The sequence below is a fragment of the Panthera leo genome, chromosome A3, assembly GCF_018350215.1.
Source record: "Panthera leo isolate Ple1 chromosome A3, P.leo_Ple1_pat1.1, whole genome shotgun sequence".
In the NCBI taxonomy this organism is placed as follows: domain Eukaryota; kingdom Metazoa; phylum Chordata; class Mammalia; order Carnivora; family Felidae; genus Panthera; species Panthera leo.
Window position 1 is genome coordinate 57,630,512 of NC_056681.1, and position 18,251 is coordinate 57,648,762.

The following is an 18,251-nucleotide window of genomic DNA, read 5'->3' on the forward strand; positions in this document are numbered from 1 at the left end:
AGACAGCATGCCATCTGCTAAACCTTGAAGTATATCGGGGCGCCTGGGTGGTTCAGCCGGTTAAGCGTCTGACTTCAGCCCAGGTCATGATCTCACAGTTCGTGAGTTCAAGCCCCGCGTCGGGCTCCGTGCTGACAGCTCGGGGCCTAGAGCCAGCTTCTGATTCTGCGTCTCCCCGCCTCTCTCTCTGCCCCTCCACCACTCACGCTCTGCCTCTCTCTCTCTCAAAAATAAATAAACCTTAAAAACAATTTTAAAACTTGAAGTATATCATTGGAAACCCCAAGTACCCTGTCCCCAGCGTGCTTTCCTCCTCATCCGTCATGTCCCACCTCTAAACTCAGCTCAGAGTCTCCTGTCTCCGATCTATCTCTGGACTCCTTCTGCACCCTAACATCACACAGATGTGTCCGGTTTCATACACTAGGTACTTCTATGTGGCTTATCACCTCTCCTGACTATTCCTCGAGAATAGTATAGAACTCACTTCATTGCTTATTTCCCTGCTTCCTTTACCTCCTGATGCTCAGTACAGTTTATTGAATACAGGCACCCTCAATAAATACCTGTTGAGTGAAAGCATACACTGAACAACAAAAAAATCCACAAATTACTCGAATACAAAATAAGAGGGAGACATTCTACTACATACAAGTCATTTACTATCCCCCCTCCCCACCACCAATCTCTCCAGGGTGGTGAATGATGCCCAAATTATTTGACCCTATATTTGAGCTAGTGATGCGGTCATGACTCCAAATAAGTTGTCTCTGGATTCCTGTGCTGGGTTAGAAGAAAGAAAACTCTGTTTCATAAGATACATTTCTTTCTTTCCAATTCTAACATTCCTCTTACCTCCAACGATTGTTACGTTGATGGTTTTGGTGACATTAAATAGTTTTCCATTATGAGGGATGGAAAACACACAGGTGTAATATCCCTGATCTTTAAACTCTGCATTCTTCTGTAAAACTGGGTTTGTACCATTGTTTATCTTTTTACAGTTCTGTTTTGTGAAAAAAAAAATCAAGTTAAAATATTTTAAGTAAAAGCAGTATCATATTACATTGATTCAAATTTTAGAAATACTTTTATAGAAAAAGGGAAACAGGACGAAAGGTAGAAATTTCTGAGTCGATATCCCAGTGATTTGGCATTGCCTGTAGAGCAACAATGAAACGCAGTCCCATTACCTGTTATTATTACGGTTATTAATACATGCTGGGAAGTAGAATATAGGGGGAACTATAGCTGCTTCCATCATTTTCTTTTGATCTCTCTTTTACACACAAAGAAGGGAAGGGGTAAAGAGAGAGGGAGAGGGAGAATGGAAGGAGGGCGGGGTGGAAGAATGGAGCACAAGGAGGAGATAGAGAAAACTAAACAACAACAAAATCCCTGCTTGGGTGAAACCTTTTTGCATTCGTAACACTTTCAATCTAACCCATGTACTCAGGAACATCCGTGGTGGGGCTAGTGGAGATAGGAGCAGAATTAGGCAGAGACCTGAGTACCTAACTGACTACCCACCCCCCCTTGATGTCTTCCACAGAAGACAGTGGACTGATCAGAAATGTATTAAGCATATTCAAATATGTAGGCACACACAAACATGTATCTCCGTCACAAATTTCCATACGGGTCACAGGAATGAATAATAGGAAAAAAGCCACCTTCTTCAATCGAGCCATCGGTCACCCATAGAAAAGGTTCTGAAGCAATCTAAGGTCCAGATACGGAGAACAGGAACTACACTGCTAAACTTGACTATGTGATGCTGTTCCTGCAAACGCCAACAAGAAGAACGTACTGCGCACATACTTCTCTCGAACCTGTCAAAGCTGGCAGCAACTGGGGCGAGGCCCAGAGGTCACTAGGAATGGGTTTGTGAAGCACCCACATGTGTCCCTCAACTCAGTAAATTGTTTCTGTGTATGTCAAATTTTTATAAACCCAAACTGTGTTTTTGAAAGCACATTAAAATATCAATGTCTCTTCGTTTTTATTTCTAATCAGTTGCTTACTGATTTAGCTTCCTTGCTCTCCTCCCCTCAGGTACGCCACAATCTCTAAACAGGCTGAGAATATTGAAGTGGTTAATCATCTAGCTAAAAATAACCTCTCATAGATCTCTTTTCTACATTTAAACATCCGCATGGTGACATTTCTTAAAACCTAGTGCATGGAACCTTACAAATTTATATGTATTGTCAAGTATTTGCACACTTGACAGGAAATAGAATCAAGTGAACTCAGGACTAACTCAGACGTTTGGAAAACATGTGGGTAAGAGCTCTCCTTGAAAACTCACAAGTAAACAGTGGTCAAGCAAAATATGCAAACAGAAGTTTCTAGGAAATCATCTGTGGCTTCAACTTTCCAAAGGGCTTCTGTCTGGATCACTCTTCCATACAGCTCATTAAAACTTCCATGACAGGGGCGCCTGGGTGGCTCAGTCGGTTAAGCGTCCGACTTCGGCTCAGGTCATGATCTCACAGTTTGTGAGTTCGAGCCCCGCCTCAGGCTGTGTGCTGACAGCTCAGAGCCTGGAGCCTGTTCGGATTCTGTGTCTACCTCTCTCTCTGCCCCTCCCCGACTTGTGCTCTGTCTCTCTCTGTCTCTCAAAAATAAATAAAAATGTAAAAAAAAACCACAAAAGACAACTTCCATGACAGAGTCACATTTGTTCTCCTATAGAAATAATATAATTTGTGTTATGTGTCTGCATGTATGTATATTACGCATGTGTATGTTATGCATGTGCATACTGTACATTTGTATGTAACACATGTGTGACTGCATATATAATATCCACAGTACTGTCTACAAGAGTTCTTACAATTCAAGTTATACCAGCTGAAGAACATAGGCAATCCACAAAAAAAATAATACTGAGATGCAATAAAGATATAAAAATGTTTAATTTATTATTAAGAAAAGAAATGGGGAAAAACCACTAAAAATTACAGAACTTCTGCATGTCATATTTCTAAATGTTCTAAAGGTACGACTTCTTGGTGTGGTAGTGGTGGTTGAAAAAAGCGTTTTGAACTAGCATAGCTCCCCAGAGAGGAGCCAGCTAATGCACAGCAAAAGCTGTAAATGTGCTCATGGCCATTGATCCAATTATGCTACTTTTAGGGATGCGATTAAACAATAAAATTGTGCATACACCCTAACAGTTACAGGAATGATATTTATTCTAGCCTTATAAACAATAGTGGAAAGTAGGAAACTAACAAATGTCTAATACCAGGGGATTAATTAGATGCAAGTATAAAGCACAATGGAATCCCAGATTTGGAAGAATATTTAAAGACACGGGAATTGGGGCGCCTGGATGGCGCAGTCGGTTAAGCGTCCGACTTCAGCCAGGTCACGATCTCGCGGTCTGTGAGTTCGAGCCCCGCGTCGGGCTCTGGGCTGATGGCTCGGAGCCTGGAGCCTGTTTCCGATTCTGTGTCTCCCTCTCTCTCTGCCCCTCCCCCGTTCATGCTCTGTCTCTCTCTGTCCCAAAAATAAAAATAAAAAATGTTGAAAAAAAAAAATGTTTAAAGACACGGGAATAATCACAACATAATTTGTAGAGGATAAAGGAAAAATCCAGGCATAAAATACCACTTTTTATTTTTTAAAAGGTTTTTTTAAAAATACCACTTTTTAAAAGTAGATGTTGGGGCTCCTGGGTGGCTCAGTCAGTTAAGCCTCCGACTCTTGATTTTGGCCTCAGCTCATGATCTCACAGTTCGTGAGTTCGAGCCCTGAGTCGGGCTCTGTGCTGACAGCATGGAGCCTGCTTGGTATTCTCTCTCTCTCTCTCTCTCTCTCTCTCCTTCTGCCCCTCCCCCACTTTCTCTTTCTCGAAATAAATGAACAAACATTTAAAAAATAAAAATAAAAGTAGATGTTTACACACACACACACACACACACACACAAACCCTAAAGTCTCTGGCTGGTGGGATCATGAGTGAGTTCTGCTAACTTCATTGTCCATTTTTCCATCTTCCAATTTCACAAAAGGAGCTCATATGTTTAGGAGGAAAAGTACATACAATGGAATTTAAAAATGTAAATATACGTGGCAAGAGAAAATGCAAATGCTTAAGCTAGCTAGCAATCCTAAAAATCAATCTACCAAAACAGAAGGGCAAGGAAGGAAGGGCAAGGAAGAAGGAAGTGTTATGTTCACTGAACAGTTCGGATGGGGCAGGGGCTCATTTTAGCCACCCCGCCTGGCACCTGGCTCAGAGGGGTCGGCTAAGCTGTGTGTGTGGTGGGGGGTCATGCGACCTGCATGTGATGAGACCAAAATGCTCCACAGCCATCAGATTCTTACTTTGGAATTTTGTCCTTTGTTTCCTCAAGTCTTTTATTTTTAAGTTTATTTCTTTATTTTGAGAGAGAGAGTGCGCAGCACACAGGAGGGGCAGAGAGAGAGGGAGAGAGAGAGAATCTGCACTGGTGGTGCAGAGCCTGCTGTGTGGCTCGAACTCAAGAACCCGTGAGACCATGACCTGAGCCGAAAACGAGAGCCGGTGACTAACTGAGCCACCCAGGCGCCCCTTTCCTCAAGTCTTAAGTTAAAATATTTTAAAAGCATTACCTTATACAGTGAAGTTCTATTGGCCAATGGTTGAAAGTAGTCATGTTTACAGGCTACGTGCAAAGATTTCTGAACTTCTACAGTTTTACTAGTTAGTAGTTTTTCAACAAAACAGCTGCCTTTACTTCTTCCAATGACATTTAATTTCCATTTACGAGTATCATTTCTATGAAATAAAGGTTTAAAGATATTTTATTAGTACAGAGACTTTGCAAATACCACCTTTCAGTAGCCAATGAAATTCTTTCCTTATTATTATATAAAGAGACTTATTCATTGACGCCCAGACCCTGCCCCGTTTTGGCCCTGTGCAGCAAGAAATGTAACAATTGTCATGGGACAGAGGCGAGGGGCGGAGAAAGAGAAGAACCTTAGCGGCCCTACACCCACACCCACACCCCCCCCCCCCCACACACAAACACCCTATTGCATACCATATATTATAGATACCAGGACAGAAATGTTTAAAACTTCAGTGAGCTTTGGAGATGGACAAGTTCAAAGATTCTTAACCCAGGATGGGACAGTGGCATTGGTTTCATGAGGTCCACAAACAAACTCCTGAACTTGTTTTCTGGAAGTTTGTATATATGCATTGGGTTTTATATTTCTCTGGGCTGTTTCTTCCAATCCTTTTCTCTTACTGTTGAGTAAACCCAAGTCTGGAGCGCCTGCCCTCACCGTAGCTGTAGTAGCACTTTAGGTGCCTTACTGAGCAAAAGTTAGTTTGAATAGTTTTATTGTTGTTGTTCCTTCTGATTAGAAATTAGTAATCTGGAAGAGGAAACAACTTTAACCGTGTTTTTATAAAGGATCTCCTTTTTTTTTAAGTTTACTTATTTTGAGATAGACAGAGAGAGCAGGGGAGGGGGAGAGAGACAGAGATACAGACAGAGAAAGAGAGAGAGAGAGGCAGAGAGAGAAAGAGAGATAGAGAGAAAGAATGAATCCCAAGCAGACTCCTTGCTATCAGTGCAGAGCCTGATAGGGCTCGAACCCATGAACCTGTGAGATCATGACTTGAGTTGAAATCAAGAGTTGGACACTTAACTGACTGAGCCACCCAGGTGCCCCTAGAAAGGAGCTTCTAAGAAAGGAAATGTCTGCAACCTGATGTTTGTTTAAACTGAACTACAGGGATCCACATACTAAATACAACAGACGTGTGTTAAATTGTCCTGTGTGTGTGACACGCTTGTACCGACCACAGGCTCTTACAGCCCCGACTCTTACATCTGTGGTAGCATGGGAGGAAGACTAGCACTCACTGAGCTCCAGGGATTGTACTGAATATGTACAATGGAGATGGCTATTTCCCTTACTTGTGATAAGAAAGCTAAGCTTCATGTAGCAACAGGGCCAGGATGCAAACGCACATCAGCTCGGCCCTCAAGGACAGGACTGCACTGCCCAATACTATGCTTTCACAGTCGATGTGACTCTGGCCCCTCCTTTGGGTATGCATTCATACAAGATTGACCAGGACTGGGAGGGAAGTGATGGGTGGGCTGACAGGCTGTCCTGAAGGTTAAAAGCAGTAGGTCAATGGCCATGGAACATAATAGAGCTACCTGGCCCTTGAAATGGATTCGGAATCCCGTTGGTATCATCTTCTTCTCAAGTGTGTCTACTGTTTCCCCTACTTCAGCCCCACTGAGCTGAGCAGAGACCTATTTCCAGATATTTCTATCCCGTCACTTACGAGGAAGAGAGTGCATGCATATTTCCATCTTATCAGGCCATATTGTTCTCTACCTCTGCAATCCTCAATTCCTAACACTCAGTAAGTCCCGACTGGTGGAATGCTTCCGTGTCCCTGCCACCACACTGTGAGTGCCAGAACAGGCAGATGCCGGCCTTGCTAGAGGAACTCAAAGGATGGTGTGAAGCTGAGGCCAACTGACCCAAACCTGTGATCATCTGTGTTCTCATACAAGGCCATCCTGTCCTGGTTGTGGAGCTACTCCTGCCACACAGGAAGGGACTTGAAAAGCTCTGGGTCATTCTTCTAAAGCCCCTTACCAAGCCAAGTTTGCTGTTTGTCAATCCAGAACATGATTGAGACATGATTTGTATGTGCTTTTTTCCTCTGTCTTCATGCCCTCCCCTCTACCACTGAAAACCCCCTCTCTCCTGTGTCCCCTCCCTTCTTGGTGGATTTTCCCCCTTCAAATTTTATCTGACTTTAGGATTAAAGTATCAGTCTCCAGAAGCATTTGATTATTAGCAGAAGGCTCCCTAGAAATGAAAGGATTATGGTTCTAATGGGGGGGGGGGTGTGGAGGAGGATTCCAGGGATGGAATCTGGTCTTTGAAGGATTCCACACAAAATTCCAAAGGCTCACTCATGCATGTGCACACACATGCACACACACACACACACACACACCCCTCTGAGGCAAACCAGTGCACCATATTTGAAAAAGCCCCCATCTTCAATGCCTCTAGGTGTCCAAACAACCTGTGTGGGTTCCCATTTATTTTCAAAACGATTGTCGAGGCTGTTCCTCATACCATCACTTTTGTCTCGTGTTATTCGTCAGCCTCAAATACCCTTTAATGTTCGTCACCACAGCCCCTGAGTCACCTCATTGTTCCTGGCCTCTTGCACCCTCTTCCTGGTTCTCCACATGTCTCTGACAGCCTATCTGTTGGACTATTCCAATTTTCCTTCCTAACCCAGGCTGTGTTCCCCACCTTCCATATCAGAAAGACAGTTAATGCTTTCCCTCCCTGTCTCTAAGCGACGTTTGTAGGTAACTGTCTCTTCCCCTCCATGTGCTCCTTCTGTCCAGTCTGGAATGCTTCCTTCAATCATGCCTTTATTCAGTCAGGATTAAGGAGATTTTTTTTTACCCCATTTGTGAATATTCATTTTACGTTAGTGTGAGAAGACCCAGTTGTGATCCATTTCTGGAATCATCTCTCTTAAAGGGTCACATAAAATCCACTGCTGGTCAAAACAAACAACAGAAAGAGTTCTCAAATTTTCTCTCTGACTCCTGGGAGTTCCTATGCATAAAAACAAACCCAAATGACCTCATTTTGTGTAAAACCACAGGAGCGATAACAAGGTTTCACTGTGATATCTCACTGCACTCTCAACAGCACTGTTGACGATGATCGGGACCCACCCCAGAAATCGACTACATCTGCCAGCACACCACCACGACTCACCTGGCCCTGAGCTATCTTCCACAGGTCGGTCTCACATCTCCATAGAAACATACGTATACACCTACGCAAGTACGCACAGTACATCACAAATGTGCCAGATGAACACTATGTCACCAACACTACTAATCCATCACATAGAGCCCTGCTTGTCCAAGTTACTCCTTTCCACCTCACCAAATAATGTATAAAGAGAACCCAGCTCAGTGATAATCACTGACGCAGCGGTTGCTCTCATTTCATAGAACTTATGACTCTTGATGAGGAGCGTCCTGGCGTAGACTGGCGCGGTCTGGCCTGCGAAGGCTGTGCAAAGCCCTTTCCGCGCTGCCTCTCCCCCTGCCCCTGGCTGTAGGCTTGTGATTGGCTGCAAAACCCACACACTCATCATGAACACTACGGCCTTGTCCCCAAAAGACCCCGAAACACTGAACTAGGATGTGTCTGTATCAATTCCAATCCCTCTCCTCAGCCTGCGGATATCACCCAGGAAGCTGAGGCTACCCCCTTCACTGCATGTTCATTACGGAGCTTCACCAATTAGTCCATTTGGCCAGCAACTCTAGATAACAGGAACAGTTGAGTTTTAAAATGAATTTCATCTGATACCTACTTACCTTTGATAAGGATCCCCTGAAAGAAGTATTAAGGGAATCTTTCATTAAGATCACTAAGAAGATAGACACAAGGGCAATATTTAATTTGATTTTCCAATGATGAAGTATTGATTACATGCTGGAAGAAGAGTAGGGGGGAATAAATGCATGGATTATTCTTTCAGACTGCTGTATATGTGACTGGGTGAGCTAAGTCTAGGGGTGCTACGAAACATACTAACACAAAGAGAAGCTATACTCACCCCATTTGGAAAAAGTAAGATCCACTGTCCTCCAACTCAACTGGCCAAAACTCCAAAACATAATCATGCAAAGTAATTCTGGGGGAACTGCTTGAGTTTAGCTCAATGCGTCCATGTGATCCACTGCTCTTGTACCATTTTATGGTGTTTTTTTCACTATCGTGCTCAGATGCTGATGAGCAGTATCTCAGATAGAAAAATTCCCCTTCCACTGCAGTGATGCTTTGACGTGAAATACATGTTTCTTCATAAGATTAGCAAAGGAAAAGGAAAAAAAAAAACACAGGTAAATTCTTTCTTTCCTAATGCATTAGGAGAATAAGCCAGGTTAGTAAGAAAATTGTAAGCAATCTCAGTGTCTCAGTCTGGTGGGTTCTCTCATCTTAGGGTCAATCTTTCCAACATCAGGGCACTTTCAGGACGTAAAGGAAGACAACATTTCCAACAGCTTTTCCCAAACAGGAAGGTACCAAAACTTAACCTGTCATAACTGAAAGACAGATAAATGTAGTGTAAGCTTTTCAAAGAAAACGCTACACATTACAATTTCCTTGTAAGGAAAGCCACAGAAGTCACAATGTTGCCACATCTACGCCCAAACACCCCTAGCTGGGGAGTCTCCGTAGAAATGAAAACCAGAAACCAGGAGGCCTTAGAGTTCATCATCTGCCTCAGCAGAAGTGTCACCTCGCCTGTTCTCAACCAGCCTACCTAACCATTTCCTGGGCAGAGAGGGATGGTTAAGGGGCTCCTATGTAGCTTAGAGCGTGTGTGAGTTCATTATCTCTCCAGGTTACCACGTGGATCATCAAGAATTGATTAATATAATATCACTCCAAATCCAGGTATATGTCACTTCCCTCCTTGAGTGCTTTTGCAAGCTGTCTCTTTCTCTCTCCCTGCCTCCCTACCTTCCGCTTTCCCAACTAACCCAGATACTCTAGCTTCGGAAATTTATCTAATTCTGTCAGCTAACAGAGTCATCATTCCCGTCCTTTTGAATTTGTGATAGTTCAAAGTCAGCCCTCATGGACCCTTTCCATATCCTGTTTTCCAGTGGCTGCTGGGTGCCCTTTTACTTTATTGAAGTATAATTAACATATAATAATATCAGGTGCACAACATATTGATTCAACAATTCTATACGCTACTCAGTATTCACCATGGTAACTGTGGCCACCGTCACCATACAATGTTATTAAAAATATTATTGACCATACTTTCTATGCTGTACTTTCCATCCCCGTGACTTACTTATTTATTTTTATTTTATAAATCATAGTTTATTTCTGTGCTTAAAAGAAATATTTTATATATCATACATTGAAATAATTATGCTTAATAATACTTTCTATGTTTAAAATAAATATTTTATATATCATATATTGAAATACTTACATATTTTATATATTTTAGTATAATTTTATATAGTTTAATTTATAAATTATAGTTTATTTCATAGTTATTTTATAACTGGAAGTTGTAATCCCCTTTTTCTATTGCACTCAGTGCCCCACCTTCCCTCGGGCAACCACCAATTTGTTCTCTGCATTCAAGAGTCTGGATCTGTTTGTTTGCTCATTTGTTTTGTTTTTTAGATTCCACATATAAGCGAAATTATATGGTATTTGTCTTTCTCTGTCTGACTTATTTCGCTTAGGATAATATCCTTCAGGTCCATCCGTGTTGTCACAAATGGCAAGATCTCATTCTTTTTTGTGAATGAGTAATATTTCATCACATGTTCCCACACTAATTTATATGCCCACAAACAGGATTAACTGAATTTTGAGAACGAGAATCCTTAAATTAACTAGAGCACTTCGCGGAAGGCATGGAGAAAATGCCTCCTCCATACTTAGGGTCTATTTCTCAAAGCAGTTGTTTGGTTTTAATTCGATGTCGTTAACCACAATGTAAAGAGGAAGTGGCTGAAATGGTAGACGTATTCTTTGAAAACATGGATGTCAAATCTACCTCAAAGTACAAGTGTTACTGAACACCAACCTTGTGTTTGGTGGTTATAGAAGCTCCATTTTACATTTCGGTCCTTCAACGTAGAAGGTGTGATACAGGTGTAAGTGTTAGTGTTAGCTTCAATTGACATCCGAAAGGGTGGTATGTCCAAAACAATGTAATTTATTTTCCTGTTTTAGAAGTACGACACACATAAAGCCGTACAATATGTGCTCTTCTGTGCCTGGATTCTTTCTTACATCATCATGTCTATGATAGGCATCCATGTTGCTGCATGTAGCAGTGATCTGTTTTGTCTCATAGTTAGGCAGTATCCATGCCATATCCAGTTGTGTTTGTATATGATAATTTAGCCATTCTAGTGGTGTTAAACATATGGATTACTTCCAGATTTTGGCCAGTCTTTTAAAAAAACCAGAAACTTCCATAAACATCTGTGCCTGTGTTGTGATAGACATATCCACCATTTCTTTTTGGGAGTAGTTATCCTTTGAAGAACCCTAATCTGGATTACATTCTTTCCAGGGGTAGATGGTTGGAGTTGGAAGTTCACATTCTCCTGGCAACTAATGGCTTCAGCTACCTAATCCTATGCTTAACACTACAGGCCTTGTTGATTAGAAATGGTTTTTGGGGGCGCCTGGGTGGCTCAGTTGGTTGAACGACTGACTTCCGCTCAGGTCATGATCTCGCGGTTCGTGAGTTCGAACCCCGTGTCGGGCTCTGTGCTGACAGCTCAGAGCCTGGAGTGTGCTTCGGATTCTGTGTCTCCCATTCTCTCTCTCTGCCCCATCTCTGCTCTGTCTCTCTCTGTCTTTCAAAAATGAATAAACATTAAAAAAAAAAAAGAAATGGTTTTTGGTTGGAAAAAATGACTGGAATTTAAGCTGTGCAGACTGCCCAGGCAGGTACTCACTCCCATTCTTACATGAACAGACAGTAAGAATCCAAAAGCGTCAACAACCTAGACCCTTTGGAATGATATCTGTGTTTGGAATTGTCTTGAGTTTGGACAGTAAATAGGATGCTGTCACTCAACTTCTACTAGGTTAAATGAAACCTCATGTAGAATACTGTCGTACTTGCCTAGATTAAAGCCTTAATGAAGGTTCTCTGAAAGGACAAAGAGCTGGGACCTTAGTAAACTTACAGAATGGGCTGTCTGGCTGTTTCTGAGCCTGAAACATGTTTCATTGTAATTTGGGAGCAAGGTTAGTTATTAGTATATGTCTACAGAGCAAGGTGCCCATGATGCACACTTTTCTGCACCTCACTTTTTCACTCAGCAGTTTCTAACAGAGGATTCCATATCAAGAGGAGCAGATCTACCTCCTTCAACATCTGGATAGTATTGTACTGTATGGATCTCAATAAAAATGGATCCACTTTAAGTAAATATTAGACAGGAATTATTTGAAAGTATCAATTTGTTCTCTCTCCAGCAGTAATTCTCAGAGTTGGGGATATGGGCTAATATGCTCCCCTCTCCTAGATGACAGGTCAAGGCAAATCAGTATTGGCATTCCCACTTTCTCTTCCAAGGCATAAGGAGAACCTTGCTTATCAGTCACGTGTCTCTTCTCCAAAGGATCCTAATGAGACCCCAGAATCATTCTCGATAAGTTTCCAAGTGATCACTGCTACTGCTAATCAGTTAAAATTGCTATCTGCCATCTGATATAAAGACTACATGTTTTCCCTAGTCTACACAGTCTTTCTTAGGTACTCCTTCTAACTCGAATATTTCCCTCAAGACCTGTAAAGTATTCCCCCTCACTGTCTTCATCACCTAAATAACAAGATGAACCTTGGCCTCCGCGTTGGCAGAAAAACGTGTATAAAACTTGTTAAATATCAACAATAAAGATGGGTGTGAACTCTTCAGTTTTCAATAACACAAAGCAGAGTTTCACCTCAGACAAATGTAATGTGTTTCCAGACATGATCCTGCTCTCTCTACATAAACTCAGAGGACTAAATATTTCCTTTTCAGCAATCCCATATGATTCTTTACTTGATTCCATTTCTACGAACGTTTTATTCTCTATGCCAGGGACACGAATTGGTAACTCTCAAAGTAAAATTTAAAACCACTAATGTTAATAAATTCAGCATTTTCAGTAGCCACCTCCACATAAAAAAAAAGTGAAACCTTGCTCTTCCCTCTCAACTACCAATGAAGTATGTCCGTGAATGATTATAATTACTTACCTGAGGTGCTTGTAAACATAAGTGCCAAAAGTGTTAAGAGCAGTTCTATATGACGCATATTTAGGATTCTGCTTCCAGTGGTTTCTCTGGAAAACAGAGCAAGATGGGTTCAGCCAAAACTTGCAAACAAAAGTATACCTGTCTCATGAAGGAGATTTTAAAACATCTTTTGGCATGCAAACTTTAAAAAAATCAGCACAGTAAGTTTCCATATCCCTTAATAGAGTCACCAAGTGTTCTCAGAACTTTCAGCCATATAGAATTCATCACATTTCAAGGCAGGAAAAATTCCTAATAATGCAATTTTCTAATACAAGAGAGTCTGCTGTACAGAAAATCTACTATTCTATGAAAGAACATTCTGTGAAGTGCCAAGATATGTATGGCAGGTCTACTCATGTAGGGGTGTGTGTGTGTGTGTGTGTGTGTGTTCTTTTTTTTCTCATCACACCAAAATGCTCATTGTGATCTTCATGTATGGCTTGAATTTTTAAATATCCATCTTTCTTCGTCAGAACTAAGTTCTTGATAAGTTAGGAATTAAGTCTGTTTTGTCCATTACTATATCACTAACATCCCAGCACACAGTTGTACAATGCTTAGTACATAGTAAGGACTAATGCTCATTCCAGAGGAACAGGTGTACGGATGTGTGCATGCATGTGTCTATACACACATGCCCACATGTGTTTATTTTAGGGAAACAGAGACAAAGCAAGAGTTTCCTACACTCCAAATGCCTAATCTACATTGGGTCAATGAACTCAAATCTGTGTTGAATTTCAGTCGTACTCTAACCCATCTTTTGTCCTGTGAATTACAATTTTAGAGAGTAGGACAGGGGAAGGGGGCAGCGGGGCTCTACACCTGGGTTGGCATCTCCAGCTGGAGTCTCGACCAACAAGTTACTTAACCTCGGGCAAGTTACTTAAAAGTCTCAGAGACGAGCTGCTCATTACCAAAGTGGAGATGATAAGAAGGCCTATGACCAAAATTACTGAGTGATAGAATGAGCTAATGTTTGCCAAGGCTTTCTGGATGCATAGTGGCCTCTCAGTCCCAAATAATTCTCTTACTAACTGCCATGCACCTCCCATACTTAAAAAAGAAGAAAAACAGTTAACATCCAAATCCTGGATGAAGTTTAAGCGCTATGCAGTCAGACCATTTACATCAATCTTTATGAATAACATCACAAAGCAAAGCATCTGATGTAATTTCCAAGAGATAATAATCAGTCATGTAAAGGGTTAAGTAGGTATGGAAAGTACCAAGTGTTCAAAATAACTAAATTAGAATATTTCTATGGTTCTATGGTTTGAAATCAATCCCCCACCCACACTCACACACACGTATTTATTATTAACTATCTATTCTCTTACCTTGGATAGAATGAAACGTGTTGTTTCCTCTGGTGAAGGTTGACACAGCCTTATAAAGGGCACTGCTATTTTTTCTTGGTTTTGGTTTTTGTTAATTTTCAAGGTCTACTGAGAGATAAAGTTACTAAGAAATAATCTAGCATTGTAATGAGTTAACTCTGAGTTTCAATATGAATCATGTTAAGATCCCAGTATACAAATTAGCTGATATTTGCACTGCTCTGTGTATGTAAACATAAAAATTTTATTGTGCTTTCATGGATTTAAAAGATTAAGATATTAAATAATAGAACTCATTTCCAAAAGAAAAGCTATTCTGGAAATGTCACATTTGGTACCATGTGTAATGTTGATTTTTTTTTTTTTTTGCCTTTCCATAATATTTGAATTTTTTTCTTCTTTCTTTCTTCCTTCCTTCCTGCTTTCCTTCCTTGCTTCTTTCCTTTCTTTAAAAATTTTTTTTTTCTGATTTCTACAGTATTATATGTCCAATAGGGGGCATTTATAAAATGAAGATTGAAAAGAAGAAAATAATCTCAATATGCAAAATAATTTAACATGTTTCCTTGTGCTTTTTCTACATATTTTTTCAACTAATTAGGATTATGTTTAAAAAGTTTCATATCCTGCATTTTCCACTCATTAAATGAGCACCTTCCTGTGTCACAAAAATGTCTTTGCTACCATCATCTTAATTGCTACATATATTCCTTGATATGAGTCTAATTATAATTTATAAGATATATTTGATTACAAAATAACCCCATGGCCGTCTTCTCATGTCAGACGATATGTATCAGTTTTTGGAGCACGGCCTCTGGGGCCAGACTGGCTGGATTTGAACCCTCATCCTACTCTTTATCAGATGAATAATTAATTAAAGAGTCCTGCCTTTCCTATGTGTTGACAGCATAGTTATAAGTATGGGTCCTCTGTGCAAGCACTCTGTGGAAATCTAACAGTATTACTGCTCAGGAAGTGCAAATATATGCAAGCACACACACACACACACACACACACACATACACACACACACACACACCACTCTCTCCTCTTCCGTTGTGTTTTATTTTTCCATTCATAGCACTTATCGCTAACGGATACACTTTATTTTATGTTTGTTTATTATCTGCTGAATTAACACACACATTAGATTCATTAACTATATACAGTTGGGCATCTTAGGTGATCGCCTGATCCACTGTTACACCCGCATAAACTTACTTTTGAAATGCTTCTTAAATCATGACATCTTGGAAAATATGTTTTAATAGTGAATGTGAAGTCTACCTTGAGCTTAAAAAAAAGTGATAATAATAATGCCTGGGTCCCCACCCAGACACCTGAGGTACAGCCTAGGCTTCCTGATTGCTAAACATCATCCAGGTGATTCTAATATGCAGCCAAGGTAGAAAGACACTAATCTAGGGGGCTTATTTGTATACTTAAAAGTAAATTTAATAGATCACAAATATACACATTTAACGATAATATTTATTATTTGAGACATTAAGTATCTGTGCATATATATGTATGTGTATATAAGTGAGTATCTATGTGCACACACACACATACACACACAAAGAATACTCACAAACTTCCCCTAAATCACCAAATGGAATGAAGTTTTCTCTAAACGAAGAAGGTTCTCTCCTAAAAATTGTGTGACTTAGAGTGAGGATACAGACACAAGCCAACTGTTTTCTCTGAACCCAGCGTGGTACTATCCAGGGCCCCTGCAGAGTGTCTGAATGTTCATTCCTGAGTCCCTGGGTCTGTCCAACTGCCCTGCTTATAGACCCCACCCTGAGCAAAGTGACCATTCTCTAGAAAAAAATAATAATAGTTCACAGAATTTCTGCTGAGGAAGCTGAGAACCAGGTGAATAGGTCCAGATTGTAGAAAGTTACACTGACCCACATAAATAGATGTAGATTGCTTCCGTGAAAATCACCCTGATTAGCAAAACATAATTGAGTACCTCCTAAGATAAGCTGCCTTGATGAAAATCTTAACACCAGTGATTTTTAAAATAACTTTTTCTCTACAGTGTTCAATGCCTAAGTGTTTCACTCAGCCTTCGAGATGACAAAACCACCAAATGCAAAGAGGAAAAAGTGATCTTGGACATAAAACACACACATGTGCACATGTGCGTGCACATCCATGCTTCCACTCCAAGGAAAGCAGCATTTATGTTGAACGAGGGTTGCCCTGTGCAGGGCCAGGAGAATCATTCCCATTTCATAGTCTTTTCCACAGACACCTGCTGTGATCCTTCTGCTTCCCCCACCTCCACCTGTGCCTGTGCCAGTCCTGCTACTTGAACCCTTCCTGCTTCTAACTGTCGGCTCCCTGAATTCTAACAGCCTGGCTCAATGGTTGCCTTCTCAAGGAAGCTCTCCAATGGCTGGTGCCCCCAGACACCTGCACACTTGTACCACACTGCATTCCCGTTACTCCTGATTCATCCCTGCTCCCTGGGACTTCCCTGAGGTCAGAGACCCTGTCTTTCCGTGTTCCCACACCACTTGCTCAGAGCCTTTATATGTTTTTGTGCTGGTGGGAGGGGGGAGCAGTCATACCGTCCCAGAACCTGCATAAACCCAGTTTCTCCCAAATCTACACCCTCCCAAACCATCCAAGGACCTTGGGTTGAGATGTGTGCCCCAGATCCCAGCGTTGCACAGCACCAAATGAGTGTTGGTGGAGGTTCCCAAGAATAGACCAGGGGAAGGGGGTGAAATTCATACAATCACCTCAGGTGTCTATATCTGCCTGGGATTGCCCAGTCATTAATTTGTCTCATAACTGCAGTGCAATTTGCTCGGGGTTCTCACTCCTGGAGGCAGCTCGAATTAAAGGCAAACGTTTTGGAATCAGAGAAATTTTGTTGTGAATCTGTGATCTATTACTTAGTAGCTGGATGCCCTTGGATAAATAACTAAACATCCCTGTGCTTTGGTTCTCCTCCTTTAATTAAGCATAATGATAGTGCCTACTTCATTTGGCCTACAGGAAGAATAAATAAAAACAGTGCATCTAAAAGTTTTCTACGCCATGACAGACAAGAGCTTAATAAGTGAAAACTACCAAATATTTTAGCCATTTTCACTTTTTCAGGAAAAAAAAAATTGGGGAAGTTTTAACCTTTAAAATTATACTATCAGGGAAAGTTGATGATGCTGTCTCACCAACTATTCATGTGTGTGTGTGTGCATATATATGTGTGTGTATATGCAGACACATGCACATATATACTCAATATTTATATACATATCGGTGTATATATATATATATATATATATATATATATATATACAGTCCTTACATATGGTGACTCCACTTATGATTTTTTTTTTTAGTTTATGATGGTGCAAAAGAGATACACATTCCGTGGAAACCATACCTGGAACCTTGAATCTGTATCTTCCCCCAGGCTAGTGTTACGCCCTAGGATCCTCTCTAGTCTCAACTCCTAGTGGGCCAGGGGTTCACGAGGGTGAACAATAGATGCACTTACAACCATTCTGTACCCAGGCAACCTTTCTGTTTCTCAGTTTCATCACACTATCCGATCAACTGAATGAGATACTCAACAATTTATTATGAATCAGGCATTGTGATAGAGGATTTTGCCCAGCTGTAGGCTACTGTACGTGTTCTGAGCACCTTCAAGGTAGGCTGGGCTAAGCTATGATGTTCAAAAAATAGATTCATGTTCCAGTGACTTAAGATATTTTCAGCTTAGGCTGGGTCTGTCAGGACTACCCTCATCCTAAGTGGAGGCAGACCTGTACACATAATGGCATACATACTAAGCTGATCTTGTTTTCAGAACCCTGGCCCCAGGAGGCTGGGTCGCCCTTTGCCAGGCGGGCCGGCAGCAGAGGGGAGGGGGCAGGGGGTGAGGATGGCATCCGGGCGCCGCTTCTTACCTTCAGAGGGGAGTCCCCGAGGCTGGCGCGGGGGCGGCCGTCCCTCCTCCACCCTGGTGGCCTCGGCGACAGAGGCAGGAGTTCAAACAGCAGGTGAGAAACTGC

The 18,251-nt window shown here is 41.3% G+C and overlaps 1 protein-coding gene across 5 annotated transcripts in view; it reads right to left on the bottom strand.

The window, feature by feature from the left end:
* IL18R1 (interleukin 18 receptor 1) overlaps nt 1-18,251 on the bottom strand; it is a 34,630-nt gene extending 16,379 nt beyond the window's left edge. For 3 of the 5 annotated variants that reach the window (XM_042931890.1, XM_042931891.1, XM_042931887.1), the window contains exons 1-6: nt 18,147-18,235; nt 14,209-14,316; nt 12,827-12,912; nt 8,639-8,882; nt 4,606-4,771; nt 856-1,006 (exon numbers count right to left, since the gene is read on the bottom strand). In XM_042931890.1, the coding sequence (XP_042787824.1) occupies nt 856-1,006; nt 4,606-4,771; nt 8,639-8,882; nt 12,827-12,884 (619 nt within the window). In that variant the 5' untranslated portion in view covers nt 12,885-12,912; nt 14,209-14,316; nt 18,147-18,235. Of the gene's footprint in view, nt 1-855; nt 1,007-4,605; nt 4,772-8,638; nt 8,883-12,826; nt 12,913-14,208; nt 14,317-16,967; nt 17,051-18,146 lie in introns of those variants that run through there. The other 2 variants (XM_042931889.1, XM_042931888.1) reach the window with 2 other exon arrangements.